At 45.8% G+C, this 26,763-nt stretch overlaps 5 protein-coding genes and 1 long non-coding RNA gene across 13 annotated transcripts; 3 read left to right on the top strand and 3 right to left on the bottom strand.

Moving 5' to 3' along the window:
* The first annotated feature begins 2,437 nt into the window (after positions 1-2,437).
* Positions 2,438-5,631, top strand: LOC112902166 (dual specificity protein phosphatase 12-like). Its single transcript, XM_025971092.1, has 6 exons — positions 2,438-2,995; positions 3,339-3,391; positions 3,487-3,551; positions 3,633-3,711; positions 4,567-4,863; positions 5,157-5,631. The coding sequence occupies exons 1-6, from the start codon at positions 2,580-2,582 to the stop codon at positions 5,309-5,311; spliced, it is 1,065 nt and encodes a 354-aa protein (XP_025826877.1). The 5' UTR covers positions 2,438-2,579; the 3' UTR covers positions 5,312-5,631.
* Positions 5,632-6,001: 370 nt separating this feature from the next.
* LOC112902165 (splicing factor U2AF-associated protein 2-like) lies at positions 6,002-10,783 on the top strand. Its single transcript, XM_025971091.1, has 13 exons — positions 6,002-6,284; positions 6,559-6,687; positions 6,769-6,968; positions 7,803-8,012; positions 8,102-8,194; positions 8,339-8,377; positions 8,960-9,049; positions 9,131-9,233; positions 9,311-9,391; positions 9,490-9,566; positions 9,726-9,806; positions 10,051-10,142; positions 10,494-10,783. Exons 1-13 carry the CDS (start codon positions 6,176-6,178, stop codon positions 10,618-10,620), a joined length of 1,431 nt encoding a protein of 476 aa, XP_025826876.1. The 5' UTR covers positions 6,002-6,175; the 3' UTR covers positions 10,621-10,783.
* Positions 10,784-10,835: 52 nt separating this feature from the next.
* On the top strand, positions 10,836-14,952 carry LOC112902168. 6 transcript variants are annotated; one of them, XR_003230503.1, is made up of 4 exons: positions 10,836-11,382; positions 11,907-11,982; positions 12,403-12,478; positions 12,564-12,922. XR_003230503.1 is itself a non-coding variant. In XM_025971096.1 (3 exons), the coding sequence occupies exons 1-2, from the start codon at positions 10,975-10,977 to the stop codon at positions 11,970-11,972; spliced, it is 474 nt and encodes a 157-aa protein (XP_025826881.1). In that variant the 5' UTR covers positions 10,836-10,974; the 3' UTR covers positions 11,973-11,982; positions 14,934-14,952. The 6 variants fall into 6 exon arrangements, 3 of the variants coding, with proteins under 3 accessions (XP_025826881.1, XP_025826879.1, XP_025826880.1); XR_003230502.1 differs by having other exon boundaries at positions 12,287-12,478; XR_003230501.1 differs by having other exon boundaries at positions 12,081-12,478.
* Positions 12,519-14,626, bottom strand: LOC112902164 (calcium-dependent protein kinase 25-like). The gene is made up of 6 exons (XM_025971090.1): positions 13,639-14,626; positions 13,427-13,542; positions 13,176-13,343; positions 12,950-13,077; positions 12,762-12,861; positions 12,519-12,659 (listed from the first exon to the last, which is right to left on the bottom strand). Exons 1-6 carry the CDS (start codon positions 14,624-14,626, stop codon positions 12,558-12,560), a joined length of 1,602 nt encoding a protein of 533 aa, XP_025826875.1. The 3' UTR covers positions 12,519-12,557.
* Positions 14,953-14,958: 6 nt separating the features above from the next.
* Positions 14,959-17,325, bottom strand: LOC112902167 (L-aminoadipate-semialdehyde dehydrogenase-phosphopantetheinyl transferase-like). Its single transcript, XM_025971093.1, has 5 exons — positions 16,937-17,325; positions 16,563-16,695; positions 16,173-16,408; positions 15,422-15,593; positions 14,959-15,238 (listed from the first exon to the last, which is right to left on the bottom strand). Exons 1-5 carry the CDS (start codon positions 17,059-17,061, stop codon positions 15,077-15,079), a joined length of 828 nt encoding a protein of 275 aa, XP_025826878.1. The 5' UTR covers positions 17,062-17,325; the 3' UTR covers positions 14,959-15,076.
* A 2,649-nt stretch (positions 17,326-19,974) lies between these two features.
* Positions 19,975-23,375, bottom strand: LOC112903222. 3 transcript variants are annotated; one of them, XR_003230758.1, is made up of 4 exons: positions 21,476-22,054; positions 20,770-20,825; positions 20,414-20,589; positions 19,975-20,299 (listed from the first exon to the last, which is right to left on the bottom strand). It is a non-coding gene; the product is annotated as an uncharacterized LOC112903222 (long non-coding RNA). The 3 variants fall into 3 exon arrangements; XR_003230759.1 differs by lacking the exons at positions 20,770-20,825; positions 21,476-22,054 and adding an exon at positions 23,157-23,375; XR_003230757.1 differs by lacking the exon at positions 21,476-22,054 and having other exon boundaries at positions 20,770-20,890.
* Positions 23,376-26,763: the final 3,388 nt, after the last annotated feature.

Below are 26,763 nucleotides of genomic sequence, written 5' to 3'. Positions count from 1 at the left end.
CTCCCATACTTCCAGTAACAGACTACTAGTTTCCGACTAGTATCCTATGTTACTGAAGTGGCCTCGCTCTCATATTTCCAGTACAACTCCGTTTTACTGGTTTACGACTGCTATTATACGTAAGTTTGCTGAACAGGCCTCGCTCCCATACTTCCAGTAAAAGATTTCTGATTTCCGACTAGTATCCTATGTTATTAAAGGTGCCTCGTTCTCATATTTTCAATAAAACTCCGTTTTATTAGTTTACGACTGGTATTACACGCAAGTTTGCTGAAGAGGTCTCGCTCCCATAATTTAAGTAATGGATTACTAGTTTCCGACTAGTACACTATGTTAATGAAGGGGCCTCGCTATCAGGACAAGACGTTTACTAGTTTCCGACTAGTTTTACGCATGTTCGACTACTTCGTCTACTCGTCTCGCCTACACATCTAGTTGGACTCTATTCTGACTAGTTGATTTCTTCAACAGTACAAGACCCAGTGGTAACTTGGCTAATGCCTGAGCTGGGAGGCTGGTGCCACCGACTACCAGGCGTATACTATGCGACTTATCTAGATCCCAGGCTCAGGGGCTAGATGCGACATGGCACTCAGCGGGTTTTCAGTGATAGCTCTCACGCTTTAAGGTTGGACGCTATAAAACTACTCGAAAGATCCTGATTCAAAAGGCTTTTGAAGATTTATCTCGGGAAGATAGTTGTTTAACCATTATTTCTGGGATTCTATTCCGAAATAAGTGGGTTTTCAAATTTTTAACCTAGAGGTCTTATCTAGCCATTAACTTGGATATAAGATTTGATTTGAGCGGTAATTTAGGGTTCGTTTTGGAGTAGTTATTTGTTTAACCATTTTTCAGAGAATTCTTCCGAAAAAAGCAGTTTTTGAATTTCTGGACCAATTTGCCCATCTTAACCTTAAAATCCTTATCGTCATATGTTGCATGCCACGATTCTTTTGGATCCTTTATTCCAAACCTTGGTGATTTGGATTCAAGACTCGGGGGCTGCGGGACAAGTGCCATCAACGACTTATTTTTCAAATCTTTTAGAGGATAAGGACAGAAGACTCCATATTAAATTGACCCTCAGCCTGATTCTACGAGTCAACCTAACCTTCGAGAGCTACTCCATATGGAGTGCGAGTATAATCGCAACCCATATAAAAGTAGACTTGACAACTACTCGGGGCATGAGCACCTCACAGTCTCGATGCAGCCAAGGAAGTACTCGAAGAACACCTTCAAGCTGGAGTTCGGAGAACTCGAAGACGCCTTCAAAAGTACTCGGAAGACTGCAATACTCGACTATGAAGAGTTCGAGGGCTTGTTAGACACGGGCCCACGGGACTGTGCATATAGCTTACATCTTACAGGATAAGGGGTGGGACATGGCCCACGCCCTTCACCAGTTGTAACTACTCGTAGCGTAGTAGAACTACTCATACAATAGTAAAACTAGTCGGAGACAGTAGAAATCTACGCGAAAACCACTCGGGTAAGACTCTAAGACTCGTATCCGACTAGATCTTCCATGTAACCCTGTCCTCCTAGACTATATAAAGGCGGACAGGGACCCTCCTCAAACAGGAGATCACCTGATCACCACCTAAAGTCAATACAAACCACACAGAACGTAGGGTATTGCTCTCAGCGGCCCAAACCTGTCTAAACTTTGTGTTCCTTGCACCTTCATATTTTTTATCTCAGCGACATCCTACCTACAAACTCACCACCTTAGAGGTATATCCTTCGGTAGGCGTGACGGTAAATCATCAACAACAGAGAAAATGGAAACGGGAGCGGGAATCTGAATCAAACTAGTCATAAAACTGGCAGAAAAGCAATGGTACATTTACCATTGCAGACTGTGCTTATAGTATAACAAACCACTGCTTAATCATGAGGTTAAGGTCAGTAATGCAATGCGTAGGATACTATCTCCAGATTTTTTTTCTGAACAATACTATCTCCAGATTAACCATATCATCTCCGAATTCAGCGATTGATAGTTGCAACATGGAATCCCTGCCACGCTGCATCGCGAATCAGTAGCGGCACCTCGCGCCTATTAACAACGACAGCATCCTCGCCGGCGACGCAGGCTCGGACGCCGCGCATGGCGCCTAGTCCCCCTCTTCGGCGCATATTCATCGACGTCGCAATGTCCGTCCTCTCCGGCGACGCAGGCTCGGACGTCTCGCGCTTCACCCGATTCCTCCTCTTCAGTGTCACCTCCTCCGTCTTCCTGATCACCGAATGCTGCCGAAGCCTTGCAATCCTTGCCGACGCTAACGAAGGCTGCTGCCCTGCTGAATAAGAATCGGGACTGAGATCGGGGTGTTCTTTTACAAAACATACTTTTTAAATAACCCTCTAATCGGATCGTAATTTATAGTCGCGATACGATTTAGGGATCTATATACAAATGTTTAATGTAAATATTCGGATCGTGATTTATGACTGCGATCCAAATTAGAGGTTATTTGTAAAACCTGGAAGGGGTATTTTCTAAAAAATTCAGGTCCTCCTCCACCCGCCGGATTCACTGGTTCTCACCCGTCTCTTCCGCCGCCGCCGCCATGCCGCACCTCGTTCGCGAGCGGCTCTACTTCGGCGACATCAAAGACGCCATCGCCGCCCTCACGGAATCCTCCTCCACCCCGGCCTTTACCCACGTCCTCTCGGTCGTCAGCTCTGCCTCTATCTCCTTCATCACCGACTGCCGCCCGGGCCTCGCAATCCCGACGGAGGAGGTCCGCCGCGTCGTTTCCGGCGAGGAGGGCGCGCCACCTACAGCTGCGGTGCCCCCCGGGACGCTGATGCGGGTGGTGGAGCGCGCTGGGGACGGGCTGCGGGTCATGCGGATGGCCGTGCCGCTGCGGGACACGGAGGAGGAGAACCTGCTCGACCACATCGAGCCTTGCCTTGATTTCGTCGATGAGGGAAGGAAGGTCGGGAACGTCCTCGTCCATTGCTTCGCCGGGGTCTCCAGGAGGTAGGAGTCTGAAGCGTTATCATTTTCGTTTTCATTGTCTGTAAAACTAGAATCTCCAGGTGGTAGCAAGAACCGGACTGTTACTGCCTTGTTACATAATTACGAATGTGAGCTAAAGATATCAGTTTTACCTGACCAATCGGCGGCGCATGTAAATTGAACTTGTCTGACACTAAACACTTGCAGCATTCTGCTGGTTGACAATTGCAAATTTGGATTAGCTTACCCATATAATTTTTTGATAAAGGAAATTTCTTAGCATGAGCCTGTCCACTTTCAATACTGTCACCTCCCTTTTTCATCTGTATATATGCATTCACACTTACTTTCAAACTTATTGCAGTGCTTCCATCATTGTTGCTTATCTTATGAGATCAGAGCAGAAATCTCTGGAAGGTCTGAACTCTCTTTTCCTGGAAAGAGAACATGTATCTTTTCATATACTCTAGTTCAATTTTACTCATGTGGCCTTGCTTGTTATTTTCTTCCAGAAGCATTAGAATCTTTGAAGGAAATTTCTGAGTCGGCATGCCCAAATGATGGTTTTCTTGACCAGGTGAGATTTGTTCATGATCTATTGGCAGTGTATGAACTCCAGGAGTGTTTGTTGCTTAGTCAAATATTCTCTGTTGTGCAGTTGAAATTGTTTGAGGAAATGGGCTTCAAAGTTGATACTTCAAGTCCTTTGTACAAGAGATTCCGCTTAAAAATATTAGGTTAGTCTTGATCCATCTTTGTTAAAGTGGCACTTGCTGGTTGTCCTGACATAAAATTCGAGTCAAATAGGCCTTCTCCATTTTTCGTGGGATATTCTCTATGTTTTATTTGTTGGGTCTCTCTTTGACTACTCTCACTGAAAATAGCACCAATTAGTTGCCATGTGTAGTTTAGGTAGACCAATAGGTTATATGCAAGCTTTCAGAAGGAAACTTGTTGACACTGAATCACAAAATATCTTCCTTGAATTTCAATGGTGGGCAATTGGTTGTTGATATAAGTTCTTTTTGTGTTCTGATATCTCTAGATTGAAAGCAGATGATTGGGGCCAATAGATTTCTGTTTCATTTTCCAGAGTGTTTGAATATTTTTTTCCTTGATAATTTGTCTTGTGATGTATTCCTGCCTGTACTTATGTATACATTTTAAGTGCTGTATGGTTAGAAACTTAGAATCTGCAGCTGCACCTGAAATAAACAAAAATGTGTTTCATCATTTTTTCCTCTCAAAATAGTCAAATTGTCGATAGATCAGTTCTAATCTGGCAGAAGGTTGAGCATTCAACAATACTATCGGTTCACCTAATAGAATTTGGTTATTAGCACTTGTAATTAGTAATCCTTGTTTGAGTTGAAGCAGTTGTATCCTTTCTGCATTTTTATGTCATGTGATTTTGTGACTGCATAAGGTCCATAGAATTAGAGATATGCTTGCTTCAGTGTCACTAACATTATCGTTCCTTTACATCTAGTGTGAGAACATTTACCATCTTTAAACAACTAATCTTCATTTAGTACAATTGCCTATTTGCCTTTCGATTTCATTCTGTAACCTAGCCTGTTTTCCTCCTACAGGTCAATCCTACAAATTTGGGGAGAAAATAGGCAGCTATATGTTTGAAGATGACCCTGGCCTTTCTCCACAATCTGGCTCTTGTCAAGATTCTTCAAAGACAGAGCAACATAAAACAGCTTACCGCTGCAGGAAATGCAGGAGAATTATTGCTGTGGAGGACAATGTTATAAGTCATGTTCCTGGTGAGGGTGAATCTTGCTTTGACTGGAACCGAAGGAAGAGTGGTCGTCCATACAGCAACAAAGAACAAGATTGCTCGTCTTTATTTGTCGAGCCTCTGAAATGGATGACTCCAGGTAGGCTGATGTTACTACCTATTTTTTGAGGACTATGTTACTACCTATTTGTGTTGTGCAAAGGAAAATTCATACAAATCTTGCACTGTTGCACATATGGTTGGTTCCCTCTGAATCTATATATGCTTTTTTTTTTTATAATTTGATTTATAGGTCATGTTAGAACTGAAACCTTCATATATACATATGGTTGGTCATTTTTGACGTTTGATGTTATCGCCCCGCCTTATTCTGCTTCTTCTTTTTTAACTAACAATTGCATTGTTTCACTTGTGCCTTTGTTCACCTAGCAGTAGAAGACGGTGCTTTGGAGGGGAAGCTATCATGCATCCACTGTGGAGCTAGGTTAGGATACTTCAACTGGTCAGGAATACAGTGCAATTGCGGCAGTTGGGTCACCCCTGCCTTCCAAATTGTTAAGAGCAAAGTTGATATCAGCACCATCTAAACCGGGAATCATCTGCAGTGAGCAAACCATTGAGAAGTTTGAGGGATTAGGAGTGTGAAAGTAGTGGCTTAAGATTTCGTGTATAATATACGATACGTACACAGTGAAGCAACAGCATATTGTATGTTTTGCCATTGCTGACTAGGGGGGCTGTGTGCAGCAAATATCTTACAGAATGACGCATTTGCTGATGTAACAGATTTGCTGCGAGGTCAGCCGTCCGTAGGGCTGGAAATGGATGGAATACAAATTGAGGAGAGAAAGGCACACTAGTTTTTATATTGTTCCGTGAATTGAAATGCGTGAATTACTCTTTTCCATTTGTTTTCCAAGGCGCACGGTGTATTCAAGATTCAAACTTTGTGATGTGCGATAAATTAGTCTGCTGTTCAGATCTATTTTTTTGCCAGAGGTACAGAATTGGTTTCACTTGGTTCATTTCTGAATGCACTTTGCTATGATCATGCGTTTATTTTATGAACATGTATGAAATTTGAAACCTGTCCAGCTAGTAAGGCACACTGGAAATTTTTGAAAAAAGAAAAACGAAACTGAATAGCGTAGTGGGCTGGCAAATTGGTAGCAAAATGAGGCCCTGCCATCCCATTGCCGTTGGATCGCGGGTGCAGGGGCCATCTCAGCCGTCCGGATAGCTTCTTCCCGACTCTTCGCCTTCGCCGTTCTCCTACCTTCCGCTTGGCAACCGCCGCGACCCCTTTCTTCCCTCCCGCCGCGCTCGCCTCTCTGACCACCCGCCTCCGCCTTCCTTCCCCGCCGCTCGCCGGCACCCGTTTCAATGAACTAGCGTCGCCTCTCTTCACCCAATACCCACCCGCTTCCTCCTCCCCTTCTCTCCCGGCTTGGATGCCCATGGAGACCAGCGGCGCGGCGGCCGCCGTCGGCGAGGTAGGCTGGTACGTGCTCGGCCCGAACCAGGAGAGTGTGGGCCCCTACGCGCTTACCGAGCTGCGAGGTGAGCATTTGCCGCTTTCTCATAGCAATTAAGTGCATTTTAAGCATAGAGTTTTCTCGCTGAGGTCGGGCTTAGGGTTTAGTCGACGAGGCGGAACTGTTTTCCTTTTGTGTGATCGTCATCGTTGCTGAAGCTAGCCTGTTGCTTATTTCATTCTCGTTTCCTGATAATCTCGCGGAGAAGGTTTCCTTTCCACGCCTTTGAACTTGAGGAATTTCGCTTCTCATCCCCCCATATAATATTGAAAATGTAACAAAAAATGCTCCTTTTGCAGAACATTTTGCAAACGGGTATCTCAACGAGAGCACAATACTCTGGGCAGAAGGAAGGACTGAATGGATGCCACTCTCTTCCATCCCTGAGTTACACACTGCTGTCACAACAAAGGATCAACCTGAACAAGGTTAATTTTTTGCCTTGCCCTGTACCTTTAAAGAAGATTTTTGTAAGGTCCTCTTCTCTCATTCATAGAATTTGTGTCCAGCTGCTCTGGATGCCGAAGACGATTTTGAGAAATTTCAGAAAGAGGTTACAGAAGCCGAGGCGGAGGCAGAGGCCTTGAAAGGTAGTGCTGAAGATGGTGATGAGCGGCCAGCAACCCCACCGGATGGAGAGGAGGAGTTTACTGATGATGATGGCACCATTTACAAATGGGACCGTACTCTGAGGGCATGGGTTCCTCAAGTAAGTATTGCTCATCTGTCCTCAAGTAAGAATTTTTGCAATTCATCTGTCCTGTACTTTCTTTATTAATGATCAGAATTTAATGAAAACTCATGTTGGTATATCGTTTGTGCGATTGATATGTAATTACATAGTATTAAGGACCAACCAGCGGAAGGTACCAGTCAATCAGCCATAGGTTAACAGTCTTAAAAATTCTTGTGAGGCTATTTGTTTCATTTTTAAGATTCTACTAGCTTGTTAATTAATGTTTGTTGCGCCTTTTGTCTTCTGACTCAAAGTTCAAGAGATTTAGTTTATTTGCGCCTTATGTTATTTTTTTTACTTTTGATTTTTCATTGTTTATAAGTTTCATTAGCTAGCTGGTGCAAGATTTCAATTTATGTTTCTGAAACAACAGGCCTGGTCCTTCAGGACAGAAGCCAGGTTCATTAAAAATAAATCTTATATTTCACATTAGCAACTTTAGGGGAAGTTGGGAAACTCATTTGTCCATATGAATCAACGTTTCTTTGTACAGCCAACTTTCTCATCAGTTTCTTTCCCCTCACCATGTTCCTTCTTGCTTTGCTGGTTTACTGAAGGCAGAAGTTTGTTATTTAGTTTTCAAGTTGTCTTTAAGTTTTATTTCAAGGACTAAAAAACTTTGTTTTCTTCAAGCAAATACTGGTATAAATTATGGTTTAATTATTAGTTCAATAAGTATCGTTAGTTCCTCCTATCGGTTTATGTTGCCAATAATCCTTTTGAGTGTAAAAACCTCCCACATTCATCTTGTTTAATATTCCCATTTGCCATTTTTCAATTATTCTGAATTTTCTTATGCCTTTGTAGAATGATGCATCAGGTAAAAAGGATGATTATGCTCTGGAAGAGATGACTTTTGCACTTGAGGAAGAAGTATTTCAAGCACTAGATATCCCTGGTCCTTCTGCTTTAGAAGAAATCAACACCCTGGCTGAAAACAAAAACAAAGAATTAGACAAAGCAGAAAAGAGAGGGGAGAAGAAGCGAAAATCTTCTGAGAAGCCAGCTGAAAAAAAGGTATAGTTTCCAAATCATTCTGGGGGTTCCTGATAAGTTTGACAAGTTTACTTCTAGTTTTCTACTAACCTGTTGGGCTTCTGTGGTAGGAAGCTAACAAACCTCCGGACAGTTGGTTTGATCTCAAAGTCAATACACATGTCTATGTGAATGGATTGCCTGATGACGTCACGGTGGAGGAGGTAAATTACTTGCACCAGCTAATTGTGTAGTCACATTTCATTTCTCTTAGGGAGATCATTTTGATGACCATTTAACAATTCTTAATCAGCTGGTTATTCTAAAAATACCTGTTCTGAACTTCTGATGCTGAATCTCTTTTGCAGATTGTGGAGGTATTTTCCAAGTGTGGAATAATAAAGGAGGTATGCTTTTAATCTGCTGTGTTCCGGAGACAAAAACTGATAGATCTGTGTTATTCACTCTTGATGATGTTTTGTTTTTTCTCACTTGTGAAAGGACTTGGTTTTATCAGTACTTGGACTAGCATATAAGTTGCCATCTGAGAATGTAACTAATTGGTGTACTGGCAAAGGAACTTTGTAGTTTGACTTTGAGAGTTTTGGGACCTTCAATACATGTCAAGGCTGTTCATTTTTTCAAACTGCTCAACTCAGCGATTTATATATTTATGGTCAATTGAGCACTTAGCAAATTTCCGCTGTCTAAACCTGCAGCATGCATTATGTTACTATATATTGGCACAGTGCACATAGGTTATATTAGATGATATGATATTAATCTGTGAAATGCTGTGGGTGCCTTAAATAAACTGAAAAAATACTGCAATATTTATTTGACTTTTACTTTGTTTCAAATAGTTATTGTTGTTTCGTTTATTAATAATATGTTTTGGAAGTATAGTATGGCTGTGATGTGGCATTTATATTTCTTTCCTGAACTTTAAAGCACTGAACATGTGTAAATTTTGATAATTGACACTACAGGATCCGGAGACTAAAAAGCCTCGAGTGAAGGTCTATACTGACAAGGAAACCGGGAGGAAAAAGGGTGATGCCTTGGTGACATATCTCAAGGTATCTTGTTGTTGAACTCCTCAGATTATTTGGAATCGCTATGCATTTATTTTTACATACATTTCCATTTCCACGGTTCAGGAGCCATCTGTAGCTTTAGCAGTTCAGTTGTTGGATGGGACATCATTCCGACCTGGTGGTAAGACTCTGATGTCTGTAAGTCCGGCCAAATTTGAGCAGAAAGGTACTCATGGTTATATCAAAACTAAATACTCTTTGTACCAACAAAACTTATTAATGATGTGGTCCCATTTGTTTCAGGTGATGCTTTCATTGCAAAGAAAACTGATAAACAAAAGAAAAGGAGAACCAAGAAGGTTGAAGACAAAATGCTTGGATGGGGTAAGTTTGATCGTTGGGTTTTGGTAGTTATTTTAATTATAGCTGATTCAAACTTGCGATATAACCTATTTTTTTTCTTATTAATTTTCTCTAACTAGGTGGGCATGATGATAAGAAGATCACGATTCCTACTACCATTATTTTGCGGCACATGTTCACTCCGGCTGAGTTGAGAGTAAGTAGCTGAGCCTCCCACAATTTGTGTACTTTTGATTTGGGATTGGGCTTACTTGTAGTTGCTTGCACAATTGGTCATTTCATATTGCTCTTGTGAGGTTCATGCTTCGTAGCAACTTTCGTTTTGGATTAACCAAAGAATATCCTGAACTTGCAGGCTGATGAAGAGCTTCTTTGTGAGCTTGAGGAAGATGTTAAAGAGGAATGTGCCAAGTTTGGTCCAGTGGATAATGTCAAGGTACACCTACCCCTAGATATGTAGCTTTTTTGAACTTAACTGCAAAACAGATATTACCAATTCTTTTTGCAATGCAAAATTTTCACCGTTTCAATATAATAGCAAGTTGCATATTTTATACAAATAAGAATCATCCAAAAGGAAGCTAGGTTGGCGAAGCAAACTCACTGAATTGTTGGTATTACATCTTTCTCCGTTTTCCACCAAACCACTGTTGTTAAAATTGACATGTTTCTGCATGCAGGTTTGTGAAAATCATCCACAGGGTGTCATATTGGTGAAATTCAAAGACCGGAAAGATGGCGCCAAATGCATAGAGAAGATGAATGGCAGATGGTAAGTCAACACAAACAATTATCTCCCCTTTGTTTCTGATCTGGTGATGTTAGTGGAGTGCTGAAATGGAAATTTGGCCTCCTGGCGTTTGTTTCCCTCACAAGCCTTTATTATGTATTTATTCATTGATTTTCGTCTGAAATGCTGTGGAAAATTTCACCACCATTCCGCATTGATTTTAGTCTGAAAAGTTTTGCCATTAGAATAAAAATACGAGTAACTCTTGTAATTGTCCGTGTTTGCTTGCGGAAGACTGGAGGATTATATATAAAGGAATTCTGAGCAGGTAACATTCGTGCTCCTGGATTGATCTGTTCTGATGGCTTTTGTTCTCTTTTTCTTACCTTGCAGGTTTGGTGGGCGGCAAATCCATGCTAGCGAAGATGATGGCTCCGTTAACCATACTCTGATCCGTGATTACGATGCAGAGGTGTCAAGGCTGGATCGATTCGGAGAAGAGTTGGAAGAGTCCACATAGAGGATAACTGGGATTGCCTTCTTGTACCATAAGATAGCATGGGGATAGGAAGTTTTGCGTTTCGCCTCTTCCATATTCTCGGCCTTTTATGTGCCTGCTGGTTATTAACCAGTGAAAAGAAATTATGTCAGTGGGTATCACTTATGAGCCATGATCACGTCGTCTGTTACTGGAACACGCCCTCTCCGACGACGACGCTTCCCCCCCGTCGCCGGCAAGCCGGAAGGAGCGCCGCCGCTCGCCTCGGCACCGCGCGTGGATCGTGGCTACGAAGCATGAAGGAAATTCTTTGATTCTATCCCGGCCGGAAGGAAACAAAAGTATCATCCGTCCCAAACGAAACGAAGGGCTTGGATGCAAAATTTGTCAACCTGGTCCTTAACCCTTAGCCGTCGGATCAGAGGTGTGCGGCAGAGATTGATCGTAACCACCCCCTCTTCCCTCTTCGCTGTGCGCAGAGCCCGGACCGGCCGCGCCCGCCGCCCGCCGTTGCTCTCCCTGACCTCACCGAGCGTCCGGCGCGGCCGCCCTTCCCCCTCGTGTGGGTCCTTGAGCTGCTCACCGCTCGTCGACCAGTCGTCCCTCGTCTGGTCTCGGCCGAGGAAGGTCAGGCGGCAGCGAGGGGAAAGAGGGAGCGAGATGCCGCACCGGGCGCGGCCGATGACGGGGCTGCTGGTGTTCATGGGCGTCAACCTCGTGCTCGTCAGCACCATCTCCCCCGTCTACGACTTCGTCTGCTTCCACCCCTACTGGGAACGAAGGGTACGGTACTCGCCTCATTTCTGGTGCCGTGGCGTTAATTGCCTGCGGTCGGATCGCTGTTGTCTGCAGGCGTGCGTATGGCGCGTCAGCTGTTTGCGGAAATGCCTGTGTGGCCAGGGGGACTGGGATTTATTTGATCGGATTACATTACCTTGCGGCTCGTAATTGCAAGCTAACATTATGTGTGTTGTTTCAATTGAATTTGCGTTCTGGGTGTTATGTTTCCCGTTCCATATGTGTGCACGAACTGTTTGTGGAAATGCCTGGCTGGGATGAAACATATGACAGGACCTGTAGTTTGCATGTTGTTGCGAAATTGTAGCTTCATCTTTGGTCATGCTTCACGAGTAGCTTTCAACGATCATGCTTCAGGAGTTCCGCACAATTGTGTATCATAACAATGCCATTTTGTGGACATCTATGGTCATCTGTGCATTCTTTTCTTGATTCCATATGCTTGTTATGATACGATTTATACAAAAACCCAAACATTGATATCATTTAACTTCGGGTCCTATTTATAGAGAGAACGCCGCCGGAGGGAACGTGAAGCTGTGCAACTGAGGGGTTCTCTAAAAACTACTAATTGAGTTTGCCTAGGTAAGAAAAAGCTTTTCGCATTTTTACTCATTCTGTCGCATGCAATGCGAGAAACAACTTTCTGTGAAATAATTGAACTAGAACCTCTTCCTTGACAGTATATCAAACATTCTCCTCATCAGTGGCTGTCTCAAGTACCAAACTGCTTCTTGTACAATCTAGGGAATTGTTCATTTCAACAGCCGTTTCGTTTACAAAAGGAAAGATTCGCCTATTTTATCTTGTTCTTGTGATGATATGGGATCTGTTTTTTTTTCCATGATGCTCCCTCAAATGTATCATCTGTTCTTTTTTTTTTTGCAAGGATGAATGAGAAGAATAGATGGCATGAGTAGTCTTTCTGAAATACGCACTTTCTGAATCTACCGTCGTATTCTTCTGCATCTAGCTGCACTCTTTCAAAATTTATGTTTGGTTTAGGACTTCTGGAGCTGAAAGTATGCATTCTCGCTCAATAGCACAATGCACACAGCCATGGATGAACTGAATCGAAAAAGTAACTCCATTGCATTTGTATACAGTTGTGCAAATTTGCTTGTTTGAGCTGCTATACACATTACACACCTGCTGCTTCACTACAGGACTACGTCTCGCCTCTTCTTGTTGTTCAGTGGATCAGCACCAGCTGTCCCTCTCCTCATCATCGCCACAAACTCTGAATAATCTATCCTTCCATCCTACATGTGCAGAAGTAAATTTTAGTCTCTTGATTTAAGGGAATAAAAACATATTCAATCAATACGAGGAACCATTAAATTTTCATAGTATTTGTTCCTTACATTGTCAGAGTCGGCATCTGAAATGACCTCTTTGATTTTATCGGCATCATACAACCCTTGCTCCTTCAAGGCGTGCTCAAGCTCCTCTCTTGTAATGTACCTGTGAGATAAAAGAAGTAAATGTGTTATAAGATATCTGTACTCAAGAATTCAGGATCTCAGCTGTGTCGTTTTAACGTTCAACTTACCCGCTGTTGTCCTTATCGAAATACTGGAATGCTGTGTAAAGGTGCTCCTCTCTATCCAGTTTGTTCATGTGCACTGTTGCGGTGACGAACTCGTCGTAGTCAATTAACCCGTTGCCGTCAGCATCAGCCTGGAATTATATAAAAGGTTTCAAAAGAGAGATTTTCAGATCACCTTCTGACTCTGAATAGAACCATTATATCTTCAATTTGAACACTGAAAACTCACTGCTTCCATCAGTTGCTGAATTTCACCGTCTGACAGCTTGGTTCCATGCTTCGCCAACCCGTTTTTGAGCTCATCAAGCGTGATGGTCCCACTGTTATCTTTGTCGATGTTCTTGAACATCTCCTTCAGGCCGGTGATCTCCTCTTCAGATAGGCACCCAGCTATGATCTACGTTCATTAGGTTGAGGGCATAATGAAAACATGTCTTGTAAGCAGCAGATTGGTATGTGGTGTACTTTTCAGATACGTACCCTCAATGCCGCTTTCTTGAACTGGTTCATGGCCCTGAACTGCTTGAGCCTGTTGAGAACAACATTGTCAAGTGGCGTGTCAGGTGCATCTCCATCCTCTTTGATCCATGGGTGATCTACAAGTTGAAATTCACGCCAATTTGTTGTGTCAATGTCACATAATTGCTAGCGAAGAGCAACATGGTGAGAGCAACATCTATGGAGATACTTACTGAGGACCTGGAACGCCGTGAGCCTGTCCTTGGGGTTGATGTTGAGCATCTTCCTGACAAGATCCTTGGCTCCCGGTGAGATATGCGGCCATGGCTCGCTGGCGAGGTCAAGCTGGCCACGCAGGATGGCGGTGAAGATGCCGTTCTCATTCTCTGCCCAGAAGGGAGGCACGCCGGCGAGGAAGATGTAGAGCATGACGCCGACGCTCCAGATGTCGGCCTCCGGCCCGTACCTCCTCTTGAGCACCTCCGGCGCGATGTAGTAGGCGCTTCCGACGATGTCCCGGAGCACCTCGCCTTCCTTGAAGAAGACGGAGAGCCCGAAGTCGGTGGCCTTGAGCGGCGCGTCCTCGTCCTTGCTGAGCAGCAGGAAGTTCTCCGGCTTGATGTCCCGGTGCATGACCCCCATGGAGTGGCAGCTGTGCACGATCTGCACGATGGTGCGCAGCAGCTCGGCGGCGGCGCGCTCCGTGTACTGGCCCTTGGCGATGATCCGGTCGAAGAGCTCGCCGCCGGCGCAGAGCTCCATGACGAGGTGGACGTTGTGCTTGTCCTCGTAGGCGCCCTTGAGGCCGACGACGTTGGGCTGGCCGCAGAGGTGGTGCATGATCTGGACCTCGCGGCGCACGTCGTCGATGTCCTCCTTGGCCACCAGCTTCCGCTTGGCGATGGTCTTGCACGCCAGCTTCTCCCCCGTCGCACGGTGCGTGCACAGGTGCGTCACGCCGAACTGCCCGCGCCCGAGCTCCTTGCCCATCGAGTACGTCGTGCGCACGTCCTCCATAGGCCGCCCCAGCACCCCGCCCATCGGCGCCGCCGGCTTGCTCGTGCTCGCCCTGCCGCCGGAGGGCGACGACGGTTTCGTACCAGGCGCCGCCGACGACGCCCGCTGCCCGCCATGGTCCTCTGCCTTCGGTGCCGCCGCCGGGTCGTCCGCGTCGGCGTCGTCGGCGCCCTTCCCGGCGCCCTTGGCGCAGCACTGGCCCATGGCTGCGGGGAACGCGTGCTGCCTGCTCCGGCGGAGGGCAGGCAGCCACAGACATGAACGGACTTGGACGACGTACGAGAGATGGAGAGCGAGACACAGGAATTTTTTTGCTTAGTTTGGAGACGGGCTTGTGAAAATTTTGCAATTCAGAACGAGAAATTGTTTTGCAGTTTGGAGGGTAGGGAGGGAATGGCGGGAAGGAGGAGAGGTAGTTATCCTTCCGTCCCTTGTGTAGGTGTCTCGTGACAGATATAGACTGCTTGCTGTTTCCGGCAAAACTGATAACTGCACTTCTTCCAAACTGCAGATGCCAGCAACACAGCAACTTCGAGTATTTGCAAACATCAGAACTACATCGAGTCAACCAGAGGTTCCTGCTGCTTTAAATAGTGCCAAGCGTGCCTGCAGTTCGACATGTGATTCCAAGAATGCCTGATACCAGTTAGGCTGCTACTCCAGTGATTGTGTAAGCTGTTCCACTGTCCAGAAAGTGAAAGCTTCTTCTGAACTTCCCAGTGTAGAATGTAATTGTTCCTCCACAACGTTTGCATTAGACAATGTTTTCTTGTAGCTGCTTACAGCATCCTCTGGATGCCCTTTGGCTATAGATGCCTGCAATTTCCATTAGTTGCTGGTTAGTATATAAGCAGCCACAAGATCAGAACTAGATGGACCGTATCCATTCTCTATACTTGAAATATACTACTAGAGTGTCTTTCAAAAAATATACTACTAGAAGAGTAGGACTGAGTTCCTGTGTATGTGAAGTAGATGTTACTAACAAGCCGTACATACCAAATGCATTTCATCAAGCTTGAAAATCCAGAATCTCCATTTCTTAGACAATTCTCCATCAACATGGATAGAAATATTAGTCCAGTGTTCATGGTGGAATTCCAGTCTATGCAACCCAAATCCAACGCCAGCACCTATTGCTTTAACAAAAGCTTCTTTGAGACACCAGTACCTGTTCAAGAACAGAGTAATTTACATACTGAATTTGAAGTAACAATGCACATCATCATTAACACCGGCATGATTTTTTACGAGTACACTGACATGATTTCGACTTAATAATTCCAAGCAAAAACAGGAACTGCATCATGCTTAGTACTAAAACTGAAAGTACAGGGCACACGTTTTTGTAAACAGAGACCTATTCTGTTTCAAAGAGAGAAAATTTCCTTTCAACTCTTCTGATGTTGTTCATCTAGCTGCAAGAGGAGCTGTGTGAGAAGTCCATTTTATTGGCAAAACCGCAGATTCGTTATGCTAAATGTAAATTTCAAGCCACATGCAGATGAATTGATTTCAAAGGTTATTTGCATCATCAGGAATTTTCCAGGAGGTTATGGAGAAACTTTAGACATAGGAGGGTACTTCATCATTATAGACAGAAGACAGTGCATATATAAATGATTTCCAGGATCCACCAATAGAAGTTTAAACTCCCAGCATATATGATGCAACATACCGCAACTGAAATTCTGATTGTGATTTTATAGGTCGTCTATCAAGAAATTCCAAAAGAAATAAAATGGTGTACCTGTAGAACTCTGTGAGCACTTCACTGGGAGTGGCATCGTGAACAATGCAGTCCCATTCATGGTCAGTGAGATATGAAGAGAAGTTGCTGATGAACTCCGTGGTGGTTTCTCCCTGGGGCTTGGAGATGGATACAATGTCCAGGCCAACAAGGCAAATCAGCTCAGACGCTATGCCGACGTAGTCTCCCTGATGCGAGGTGTTGAAGTTGAAGTTTGGGAAGGTTGAACAATTGTTCTGCAGCAAGAAAAATCAACCCTGGAGCGATCAGTGGTAAGAATGCAACAGTCCAGACATCAGTCGGAAAGGTATGCTGCTTGTTGGGTGTTGCTGAACTTAAATGATGATGATGATTGTTAGAATGAAAAGTGGATAGAGTGTGCACAAGTACCAGGTACGGTTTCCCCTCAGGTGTGCGGCATATGCTGATCTGGTGAAACGGAATGCGGAGGACGTGGTGCACGAGCGAGTACTGCAGCAGGCGACTGACAAGCGCCCGCTTCCTGTCATCTTCTTTCACAAACCTGCAGGTGGTTAACAAGGAGGAGCTCAATTTGAGTCACCTAGCCCTGATCTATGCTAACTGTACTGTATGCAGTTTTGGTGGAGCAACTGGCGGTTACGGTGTTCTGATTGTAGTGGTGACCAAGGGGCAAGGATCAATCATCTGCTGGGGCATGGATCAGGTTGACAGAAGTGGGGATCAGACACGGGGACAGCAGCATATCTGCATATGGGATCATCAGCTGGAGGTTGAAGAAGCACCTGGAGATGGCGGGGCGCTCGTGCGGCGGCAGGAGGGCGGCTGCAGCGTCGAATTGGGCGGGGGAGGGGCGCCAGCGGGCGATGTCGACGAGCCACCGCCGCGCCCCGCTCTCCTCCTCCGTCATCGCCAGCCAACTGTCCTGGGGCCGCTGCCGGCGGGCAATACTCAACTCACGCGGCCGGCGGCGTCATCATCATCGGTGACATCGACGGCCCTGGACAGGGGTGGTACTGCTGGTGAAATGGGCCCAGCCCATGTTGCAGGACGGTAGCCTGGTGGACTGATGGAGGAGGCCTCAGTTCGATCAAACCGATGGGTCGCGGCCCAAATCCCACGCGCCGGTCTCCTCCTCGAGATGAACGGATGGATGATAGACTTCAGATAAAGACATGGACACACGGACCTTTAGGTAAACTTGTCAAAGGCAAGTAAGTTGAATTTTGAATTTTCAACTTGTTGCATATATACTCCGCAGTAGCTACTCCCTCCGTCCTGAAATATAAGGTATCGAAAGGTTTAAAATTTGTACCGAAATATAAAGTATCCTAGAGTGTTTTGGAAAACTAATTATTCCCAGCGAGCCATGAAATCAGCAAAATGACAAACAAACAAGGCACCGAATGGGGAATTAGGGATACATGCGTCATTTTCTCATCTTCTTAATCTATCATAAAAAATGCTAAGATGTCTATATTACGGGATGGAGGGAGTAACTAATTAAGCATGATTTGCTAGCTCGCTCTCCGTCAGTAGCTAGATAGCCCGCGAACTGTATATGAAACAGCCATACCTTGACTGTGTTGCAACCGAAGCATGCATGAATCACATCACGCACAGGCCATGATGCATGGAAACACGTACGTCTCTGGTAGATTATTACCGCTCCGTCCGATCGAGCGTGATTCGGTTACTATATATACCATGCATCTTCGGGCGTAACAGATCATGATCCGGTTACCGTATACTTGCCACCTAATCAAACATGTACGGCTGTCGTCGTCGTTCCGCGCTTATAGTAGCATGGCCATGGCGATGGCGGCGTAACAGATCATATCGATTACCGTACGTGTTTGGGAGGGATCGGAGGAGCTCTCCAGTGATCGACTCCATGCTTGTGGCCTTGTGGGTGGGAAGAGGAAGAGGAGTCCGCGCCCCACTCGACTTGCTGCCTTGCCTTGCCGCGCAATCTCCTCTCCTCCCCTCCCCTCCCCGACGCAACCCAACTCTACTCTGCCTTGCCGCCGCCATATAAGCCAGCGCAGTGCCGCCGCCGCTTCTTCCGATACAATCCAACTAAACCCTAGCTAGCTGCAAGTCTAGTCCACCACTGCAACCCTAGCTACTCATCGCAATCCATCCCACCGCGCCCATGGATTATTCCTCCTCCTCTTCTCTCCTTCCCCGCCGCCGCCTGGACGATGACGATGATGACCTAGAGGAGGGCCAGTTCGTCCCCACCGCCTACCAACAATCCTCCGACACCGACGACGACGATGCCCACCCGACGCATGTCGGCCACTACCGCCGCCGCCGCCGCCTCAGCCTGGAAGAGCTCCTGGCTCTGGGCCGGGGCGACGCGCTGCCGTCCCCCACGCCCTCCTGCGAGTCGGACGGGACCATCAGCGACGGCCGCACCAACCCCAGCCACGCCTCCGTCTTCAGGGCGGAGCCCAACCGCTTCGTACTGCCGCTCGACGGGGGCTGGGCCGCCACCGGCAGGCGAGGCTGGACTGGGAGCAAGCTTCAACTTTTCTCAGAGGCGGCCGCGCCGCCTCTTGGATGCCCAATCGAGCCACTCAAACGTGTCCGGCGACGAGTACAGCAGCAGCTTCCACGCCGTCGTCGTCCACCAGCCGCCTGCGCCGCCTCCTCTGCCTTATGCCGACCAAGCTGCTCAACTAGTCCACCACCAGACGGCGGGAGCGCAGCAGCAGCTACCCCGACCCGTCGTCGTCCCCCGGCGCGCTGCTGATCGTCCTCAGCGGGAGTACACCTGCAAGTTCTGCGGCAAGGCGTACACGTCGCACCAGGCCCTCGGCGGCCACGTCGCAAAGCACAAGAGCGGGCAGAGGGAGGCCGAGGCCGCGGCTGCCGGGATGGCGATGCCCCTCCAGGACGGCGGCGCGTTCCTCGCCGCGCTCCGCCGCGCGCGCAGGGCGGAGGCGCCGCCGCACCACCAGTGCCGCAAGTGCCACAAGGTGTTCGCCACGGGGGTCGCGCTCGGCGGCCACATGAGGGTGCACTACACCGGCCCGCCCATCGTGCCGGCCAGGAGGAAGAACAGGAAGAGGGGTCTCGCGCTGCTGGCCGCGGCAGACATTGTTGCGGCACCGCCGCCACCAACGGGCCTTTCGCTTGCGCTGGCGATCAAGAAGGAGGAGGCGCCGCCGACCGCGCCGGCCGGAGCTGGCAGAGTAGTGCGTCTCTTTGGCATCGACATCAGTCCGAAAGTGAAGGCACCATCAGAGCAACAGTGCTAGCTCCGGCACGACGACGGAGGAGTTCTCGGCCGCTGGTGCTCAACAGTAGGCTGCCATTGTGCTAGGATTTTGTATGGATGGGCTCTCCCGTTTGTTTGAGAAGGTTTAAGGTTTTCTTAGGATAGTTTCTTACTTTCTTCCGAGATTGTTTAATTTGGGCTTCGGTAGATTGCATGAGAAATCGTACTATACATAGGAGTGCTAGCTATATGGTTAGGTTACGGGGCAGAGCTCAAACTCTGCACCAGGTCGTGTGAAAGGTATCTCAAATCAGTCAGTTTATCTGAAAAGAGAAAGATCTAGTACGTCTTTCTCAGGTTAGAGGAACTGACAAAAATCTTTGCTGCCATTCTTATACGTGGTACTTACTATTACAAATTTATATTGAGCAAGTAAACATATCAGAAGTGGTCAAAGGCTGTACAATGTTGCTAGCTTGATCAGGAGAACACACAAGCAAAATTGCTATTTAACTCCGATCAACTACATACAGTGCCCCAAGAAGGCACAAGTACTTGTTTCTATGGCAAAGAAGGCAATCCAAATAACCAGAGCCGTTTTCTGAAGAAAAACATTCGATGGGAATAGCTAGTCAACTGTTGTTAGGAATGTGGTACAATTTTTTTTTTCGCGATCGTGCCTGAGCACGTTTTTCATTAAGAGGGAGGGAATGTGGTACAAATTACAATGCTGGTTTCAAGAATGCCCTTATAGTTGTGTAAGTTGTTCCAATGTCCACAAAGTGAAAGCCTCTCTTCTGGAATCTCCAGTGTAGCTTGCAATTGTGTTTCTCCGCATGACCGCAACCTCAGTGGCTACATTGGACAATGTTTTCTTGTAGCTGTTTACAGCACCCTCTGGATTTCCTCTTGCTATAGATGCCTGCAATTTCCATTGGTGTTGGTGATGGTACATAGATGAGCAGTCATAACCAGAACTGGAACTAGCTTGACTCCTGTTTATGGGAAGTAGATGATACTAATAATCCATACATACCAAATGCATTTCGTCAAGCTTGAAGAGCCAAAACATCCACCTACTAGACGAAACACCATTGATACGGATAGAAATATTTGTCCAGTTTTAGTGTTGGAATTCCAATCGATGCAAATCAAATCAAATGCCAGCACCTATATATGGCTTTAACAAATGATTCTTCAAGACACCAGTGCCTACAAAATAAATAGAACGAAGCTGAATACTGACATAATTTCAACTTCATAAGTTAATAATTGGAACCAAAAAACAGAACTGCGCCATGCTTATTAGCAGATAGCACTGAAAGCACTGATATTTTTTTTTTGAAAAGATCACTGAAAGCACTGATACACATTTATAAAATGAAGACATACTTTTTTTTACTGAAGATAGGAAGAAGAACTTTACCCTTCAGCCTTTCAGATGTAACCTAACCAACCAAATGAGAAGCTGAGTGAGAGGCATGCATAATTGGCGAATTCCAGGGTAAATTTGCTTGCAATTATGTATCATTCTGGACGTACAGATGCTTGGTCGGTATAGGTATAATGCCGATTAGTCCAGGGCCCCATCAGAACTTAAGAATTCAAACTGCTGATGAACCATACCCAAAAAAACCCGTACAGTAAGCACACTTAGTGTATCCCAACCCTCCATGTAGGATGTTTTCCATAGCATTAATTACATTGCCACATAGGATTTTTAGCTTATATAGCATCATAGTAAATGAGAGAGAGTGGAGAGAGGAAGAAACGGATCTCATGCAAGACCTAGTGTCAATAGGAGAACCTATGCACTAGATACTATCAAGTTGTGCATTTGGAGTGAGGTGATGTCTTTCTAATAAATGGAGAACAAATATGATAGATTGAGAAGAAAGAGATAGAGTTTAATAGGAATCTGCACCAAGATATTATAGGTTGTAGAGTGTAGTTTTGATGACATGGCAAGATGGATACTACCTATAGATAGCATGGGTTGGGAATGACTATTAAAGATGTACCCATCATGTATGAAGAACTGCTCGTTCTGAATGTACCCATCATCATGTATGAAGAAACCCCTGTACGAAATGTATACCTGTAGAACTACTCTTATAACATTTGACTGGGGTGCCAGCAGCACGAACAATACAGCTCCACTCATGGTCTGTGAGGTACGAAGAGAATTTGCTGATGAAGATGAACTCGGTGATAGTTTCTCTCTGGGGCAAGGAGACGGATGCAGTGTCCATGCCAACAAGGGAAAGAGGTTCAGACGCTACGTATGACGTGGATGGAGCAGCAGGCATTGCTGAAACTCTTTCCTGTAGAGGTAAGCAGGCAACATGATCTGAAGGCCACGCATCAGTTACCGTACCGCCGCCGCGCGCAATGGCCAGTATGTGGGAGGAAGGGAGCGAGGATGAGACGGATTATTGTATTGATTCGGCCGACGGCGGGGCGGGAGGGAGGGGCGGCGGCGCGTCGCCGACTCGCCATCCGCCGGCGGTGACATGGACGATTTCGGTGGGCTTCACGTGGAAGGCCCGCGTCCTCGTCGTAGAAACAGCAGCAGAGTCGCGGGCCTGGGCCAAATTCGAGGGAGCCAAGTAGTTCGAGCGGGCTTTTCCTTCTCCGCGGTCGTCAAGTGTAAGCCTGTGAGGTGTGCGAGGACATATTTTCTTATCAAAAAATTGAGGTTCCGTTTTTATTTACATTAGATTTATTCTAACTAATTTTGATCAAATCTATAGAAAAATATAACAAAAATTATATTCAACATATGCACTATTAATGTATATTTCATGATGGATTCAATGAAACAAATATTATAAATATTATTATTTTTTTAATAAATTTAATCAAAATTAGCTAAGTTTGATGTAGAACAAACCTAATACGATACGTAAATAAAAATAGAAGGAGTATACGGATAGTTTAGGACCGAAAAAGTCTACTCCATCGCAGAGTCGTCGCAGCTAGATTTCTCTTCATGCTTAGTTATCATCAGCGTGCGTGCGTGCGTTCTTACACGAGGATTATATTAGGGGAGTCAGCCTCACCAACCAAGCAGCGATAGATTATTGCATCCAGCTAGCACATCATCGTCACGCACTGCACGAGCATAGGTTAAAATGCAAAAGATGTATTCTCTGTACAAAATGCACCAATCGGTTGATACGTGCTTATTTGTATTTAGATGATATCTTGGATGCATATCTGTGTACCATGTTTATATATGAAAATATTATAACAATTATCTAGTGATTATGAAACCACTTTATGACCTAATGATCAGTGGCTATGACTAACATGTACGTGACTTGTGTTAATACAAGATAGAAAACTGAAATACTAATTATAAGCTTAAGCAAATGCAAAGACTCTGTTGCATAAGGATGATGTTATGGATACTAATTGAGCAATTACCACAAGATTCGTTGCTATTGAATTACTTATGTCTTATAGACCTAAGAAAGTTGTTTGTTTAAAGCAACATGACTATCCCTGCTGATAAAATATATTAAAGAGATCAAAAGGGAAACAAGGATAAGTGACCCAATTGATTCCAAAATGTATTCTACTTTAAAGATGAGGATAACCTTTCACATTAACTCTCATCGGTTGTTTACATAGATTATGCGATGGTTTAGATGTTGAATAAGAGCATATCTAGTGGTGTCCCGATAAATCTTTTCTGATAACTAAATTAAATGGGATGTTCAATACCACTTTTAGATTTATTAGTAGATGTTGGAGCAGTTCCCCAGTAAACTTACCAACATGCACCACCATGTGAGCCTAGCATTCATTTCGCCCCCTCACTCTCTCTTCCTCCTCTCCTCTCTCACACCCAACACCCGTGCTCTCCAAGCGACAGCGGTGGTGCCTGGGCTCATCGTGGTGACGGCACGTCCCTTGAGCTCCTTGGGGTGGTAGTGGCTCAGGGCGTGGCCCCAGCAGGTAGTAGTGGCGTTCGGGGCCTTACCTGTCGGATCCGGAACCATCTAAATGCTAACGTGGTATAGTTATTTCTAGAGATGAGCATGTCTCGTATCTTATATCAACTTTAATGTATTCGGACTCGAGTAACACTAGTCAGTATAGAAGGAAACTACTCGATATGATTAGAGTAGAACTTCTAAACTCGTACTAGGCTAGGATATCTGTAACACTGTCCTCCAGAATATATAAGGCCGGGCAGGAACCCCCTCCAAACATTATCATCTAAACCTCACGCAATACAAACCACCATACAAGACGTGGGATATTACGCTACTCGCGGTCTGAACCTGTTTAAATCTTATGTTGCTAGCACCTTCGAGTTTCTAATCTCGGCGACACTCTACCTAAAAATCCACCACCTTGGGGCATCCCTCGGTAGGCTTGACGGTAAAACACTGGCAGCTAGCGCGCTAGGTAGGGATGTTTATTGAAGATCCCATAGGGAACTCGATGGCGATGTTCAACTTCACCGTTGCGCTGGAAAAAGGCGCAACTTTCATCTTAAACTTGTGGGTCTGCGTCGCTGATGGTGCTGGGTGTAGTCGGGCCTCGGGGCGCTGGGACGAGGCTTGGATGGCACCAGGCGCGCGGCGGCTTGGAGCTGGTAGCGAGGGAAGTGGAGATGTGGCTAGCGGCGAGTGGAGATCGGCAGGTGCGGGATTGGGAGGTGAAGGGCGCGAATTGGAGGGCGCGAGCGTGGAACAAATGGATTTGGGAGAGGTGGGAGCTGGGGCTGGCATCAATTTGGGGGAGATGAGGTAGCTAGGGCTGGCAGTGTAATTTTGGTGAAGTGGAGGAAGAGGAAAGTTAGGGTTTGGCAATAACTGACGATGTACCTCTTGAAAAATTTAGCACGTCAGTTATTGGACCGGAGCGCGCATTTGGAAGGAAATGGCTAGGTGTACTGTACCGACCGGTGGTTCAATTGGATTTATCGACTGATGGTTGTCCGGTAAATGTAATTAGATATACCGACAGATGTTCAATCGAAAAATTATAAAATACCGATCAATGATCTTGGTCGATAAGATTATACACCAACTGATAGTTTAAAGGTGATTTTCTATTTATACCGATACATGTGTGATACTAATATGGGGCTGTGGTATAGTGTGGCTTGCATGCTGTACGACGTGGCGTGCACCTCGCAACCGCGCGCTTGGCAGAACAATTGCTGCTGCTATCTCCACCGACGAAACAGCTGCTGCAGGTAGCTTCTAGGTGCTGCAGCTGTTTGGCACAAATGGTGGTAGGTTTAGGCCATAAGGCTGCAATCTTTTTGTCAGATTTTTCTTGTCATATTTTGAGCTCCAAATCTTTATTCCTTAATTCTAAACCCAAGATCCGAATCCTAAATCGCATTCTGCTGCTCAAATTGTTTCTCGTCAAGTTGCTTAATTTGCTTGTTCCAAAGTTTCCTACTGAGAACATGTTTGTTTCTCTTTTTTTTTTCTCTCTCGTCACCTTGTTTGCTCATTCCAAAGTTTCAGATTAAGCACAAGCCACTCCGACAGTTCTAGACAAAATGCTAGAATCAATCTAGACAGAATCTGATTTCTATAAAAAATTTAGAAATCAAACTAGAATCTAGATAGGAGCTAGAAACTAATCTGGTTTTCTAGACAAGATGCTAGACATCAATCTAGACGTCATCTGTTTTCTAGAAATAATTTTAGAATTAATAAAAAGTAGCTACAAATCAATTTACGTAGAAGCCATTTCGTGGACAATAATTAATCAAGCACACCCATGGCTCAGGAGTACACACAACAGCAGTATGGGAGGGGGAGAGGAGAGAGAGAGAGAGGAGAAACAATGATGCAAGAAGACAAATGGTCATCGAGTGCCAAGTCCTGGGCATTGGATTCTAACCGGCCGATCGGTTTGGTTCCTCGGTTCTTTCAAAAATTCGATTCCTAAAAAATAAAAATTGAGGATTCTTTTTTTCCGATGTAGGAACATACGAAATCAAATTTTGATTTCGGTTCTTTCGGTTCGGTTCCAGATTCTAACCGAGGGAACCGAAAAATTTTCAGGATGAAAAAAAAATAGCCCTGCTACCCAACTAGACGGGTGCCTAGGTCGAGTGATAGGGGCGCTGGCCGCCTAGCTGTGGCCATGCGGCGGGCGCCGGGCGGCGGCGGCGGCTTGGGCTGCCATGGGTGGGGGTGCTGGGCGGCGGCGGCGGCTCAGGCTGCCGTGGGCGTGTGGCGGCCGTTTGGCGGCGGGGGCCAGGGTTGGGGATGGCCTGGGCGGCGGCGGGGGCAGGGGCACTGAGCAGCGAGGGCGGCGGGATGGATGGCGTCGGCGGCTCGATGCTGGCCGTTGAGAGCCTAGGACTGGGCGGCGGGACAAGGGCGAGCGCACGGCTAGGATTTCGGTGTGGCCAGTTGGGTACTTTAGCTAGTGCTCCATTAAGCTTAATGCCTTAATAGGCTGAATGTTTATTAATCTCGATTCCTTCGGTTAACCAGGAACCGAACCGAATTAACCGAGTAAATTCGGTTTCTGGTAAAAAGGAACTGAATTTTCTCGATTCCGATTCTGGATTCTTTCGATTCTATTCTCGATTAAATTTACCCAACCTGACCTCTCACACAAAGGCACTACCACCTAACGGGGGTAGATGAGAAGCACTTTCCATGATCTACGCTGGGGTATACTTGCCCACATGCGCACGGAAGGTTTTGAAGAGAAATATAAGAAATCTGCAAATTAAGGATCATATGTACAAACACCAAGAACGCGACAAAGACATCTATGGCTGTCACTCTTATTTCGTAAATCAAATTATTAAATGCTCGTGAACATCAAATGTCGTTGTTGGGGGCGCTCTCCGCTGTCGTTGGTATAACTAGTGCTCGAACTAGTGGCAGAAATAACCATGTGGAGGAGGAGAAGTTGACACATGACCAGAAGCATGCAAGCAAGTTCTTCGTTCCTGGGAAAAAAAGAAGCAGCAGCAGAAGCATGCAAGTTCGTTTTCGACTTTTCCTCCTCGGATGACTCGCTCGCTCAATTATTGATCGAGGAGAAACAAACAAAGGAGGAGCGCAATCCATGGCTTCTCATCAGGAAAATTTGGTAAATACTAGCCATTTAGTTAAGTTTGCGCCGCGGACAAGTAGCAAGTGGCGATTCGGTTTGGCTTTCTTGCTTGCTTTTGGACAACTCGCTGGAGACCGGAAAGGAGGTAGTAGATGAATCGGATCAGCTTAGGGTACTCATCATATAGCTGCCCGCTTGACCACCACGGAAGCTAGCTAGCTAGCCACCAAATAAAAAACAGCACGTGACCATTGATTCCATCTCTTCTTCTGTGCGCTCTCTCTCTCTCTCTCTCCATCGATCTACTAGCTAGTAGTATATATTAGCTCCATC

The sequence above is a fragment of the Panicum hallii genome, chromosome 8 (genome assembly GCF_002211085.1).
Source record: "Panicum hallii strain FIL2 chromosome 8, PHallii_v3.1, whole genome shotgun sequence".
Lineage (NCBI taxonomy): Eukaryota > Viridiplantae > Streptophyta > Magnoliopsida > Poales > Poaceae > Panicum > Panicum hallii.
Note: the sequence above shows the minus strand (reverse complement) of the source record. Positions and strands in the feature narration are given on the sequence as shown.

Bases quoted from the DNA above. Each gene is read 5' to 3' on its own strand.
- LOC112902166 (XM_025971092.1), top strand. From the start codon at position 2,580: ATGCCGCACCTCGTTCGCGAGCGGCTCTACTTCGGCGACATCAAAGAC. The intron at 2,996-3,338 runs GTAGGAGTCTGA...AACTTATTGCAG, and splicing joins TTCGCCGGGGTCTCCAGGAG to TGCTTCCATCATTGTTGCTT. The intron at 3,712-4,566 runs GTTAGTCTTGAT...TTCCTCCTACAG, and splicing joins ATTCCGCTTAAAAATATTAG to GTCAATCCTACAAATTTGGG.
- LOC112902165 (XM_025971091.1), top strand. From the start codon at position 6,176: ATGCCCATGGAGACCAGCGGCGCGGCGGCCGCCGTCGGCGAGGTAGGC. The intron at 8,013-8,101 runs GTATAGTTTCCA...CTTCTGTGGTAG, and splicing joins AGAAGCCAGCTGAAAAAAAG to GAAGCTAACAAACCTCCGGA. The intron at 9,807-10,050 runs GTACACCTACCC...TTCTGCATGCAG, and splicing joins GTCCAGTGGATAATGTCAAG to GTTTGTGAAAATCATCCACA.
- LOC112902168 (XM_025971096.1), top strand. From the start codon at position 10,975: ATGCAAAATTTGTCAACCTGGTCCTTAACCCTTAGCCGTCGGATCAGA. The intron at 11,383-11,906 runs GTACGGTACTCG...TCCTATTTATAG, and splicing joins ACCCCTACTGGGAACGAAGG to AGAGAACGCCGCCGGAGGGA.
- LOC112902164 (XM_025971090.1), bottom strand. From the start codon at position 14,626: ATGGGCCAGTGCTGCGCCAAGGGCGCCGGGAAGGGCGCCGACGACGCC. The intron at 13,078-13,175 runs GTGAGTTTTCAG...ATATAATTCCAG, and splicing joins TTCAGCAACTGATGGAAGCA to GCTGATGCTGACGGCAACGG. The intron at 12,660-12,761 runs GTAAGGAACAAA...CTGCACATGTAG, and splicing joins CAGATGCCGACTCTGACAAT to GATGGAAGGATAGATTATTC.
- LOC112902167 (XM_025971093.1), bottom strand. From the start codon at position 17,061: ATGACGGAGGAGGAGAGCGGGGCGCGGCGGTGGCTCGTCGACATCGCC. The intron at 16,409-16,562 runs GTACTTGTGCAC...TTCTTGCTGCAG, and splicing joins CTGAGGGGAAACCGTACCTG to AACAATTGTTCAACCTTCCC. The intron at 15,594-16,172 runs GTACACCATTTT...GTTCTTGAACAG, and splicing joins GTGCTCACAGAGTTCTACAG to GTACTGGTGTCTCAAAGAAG.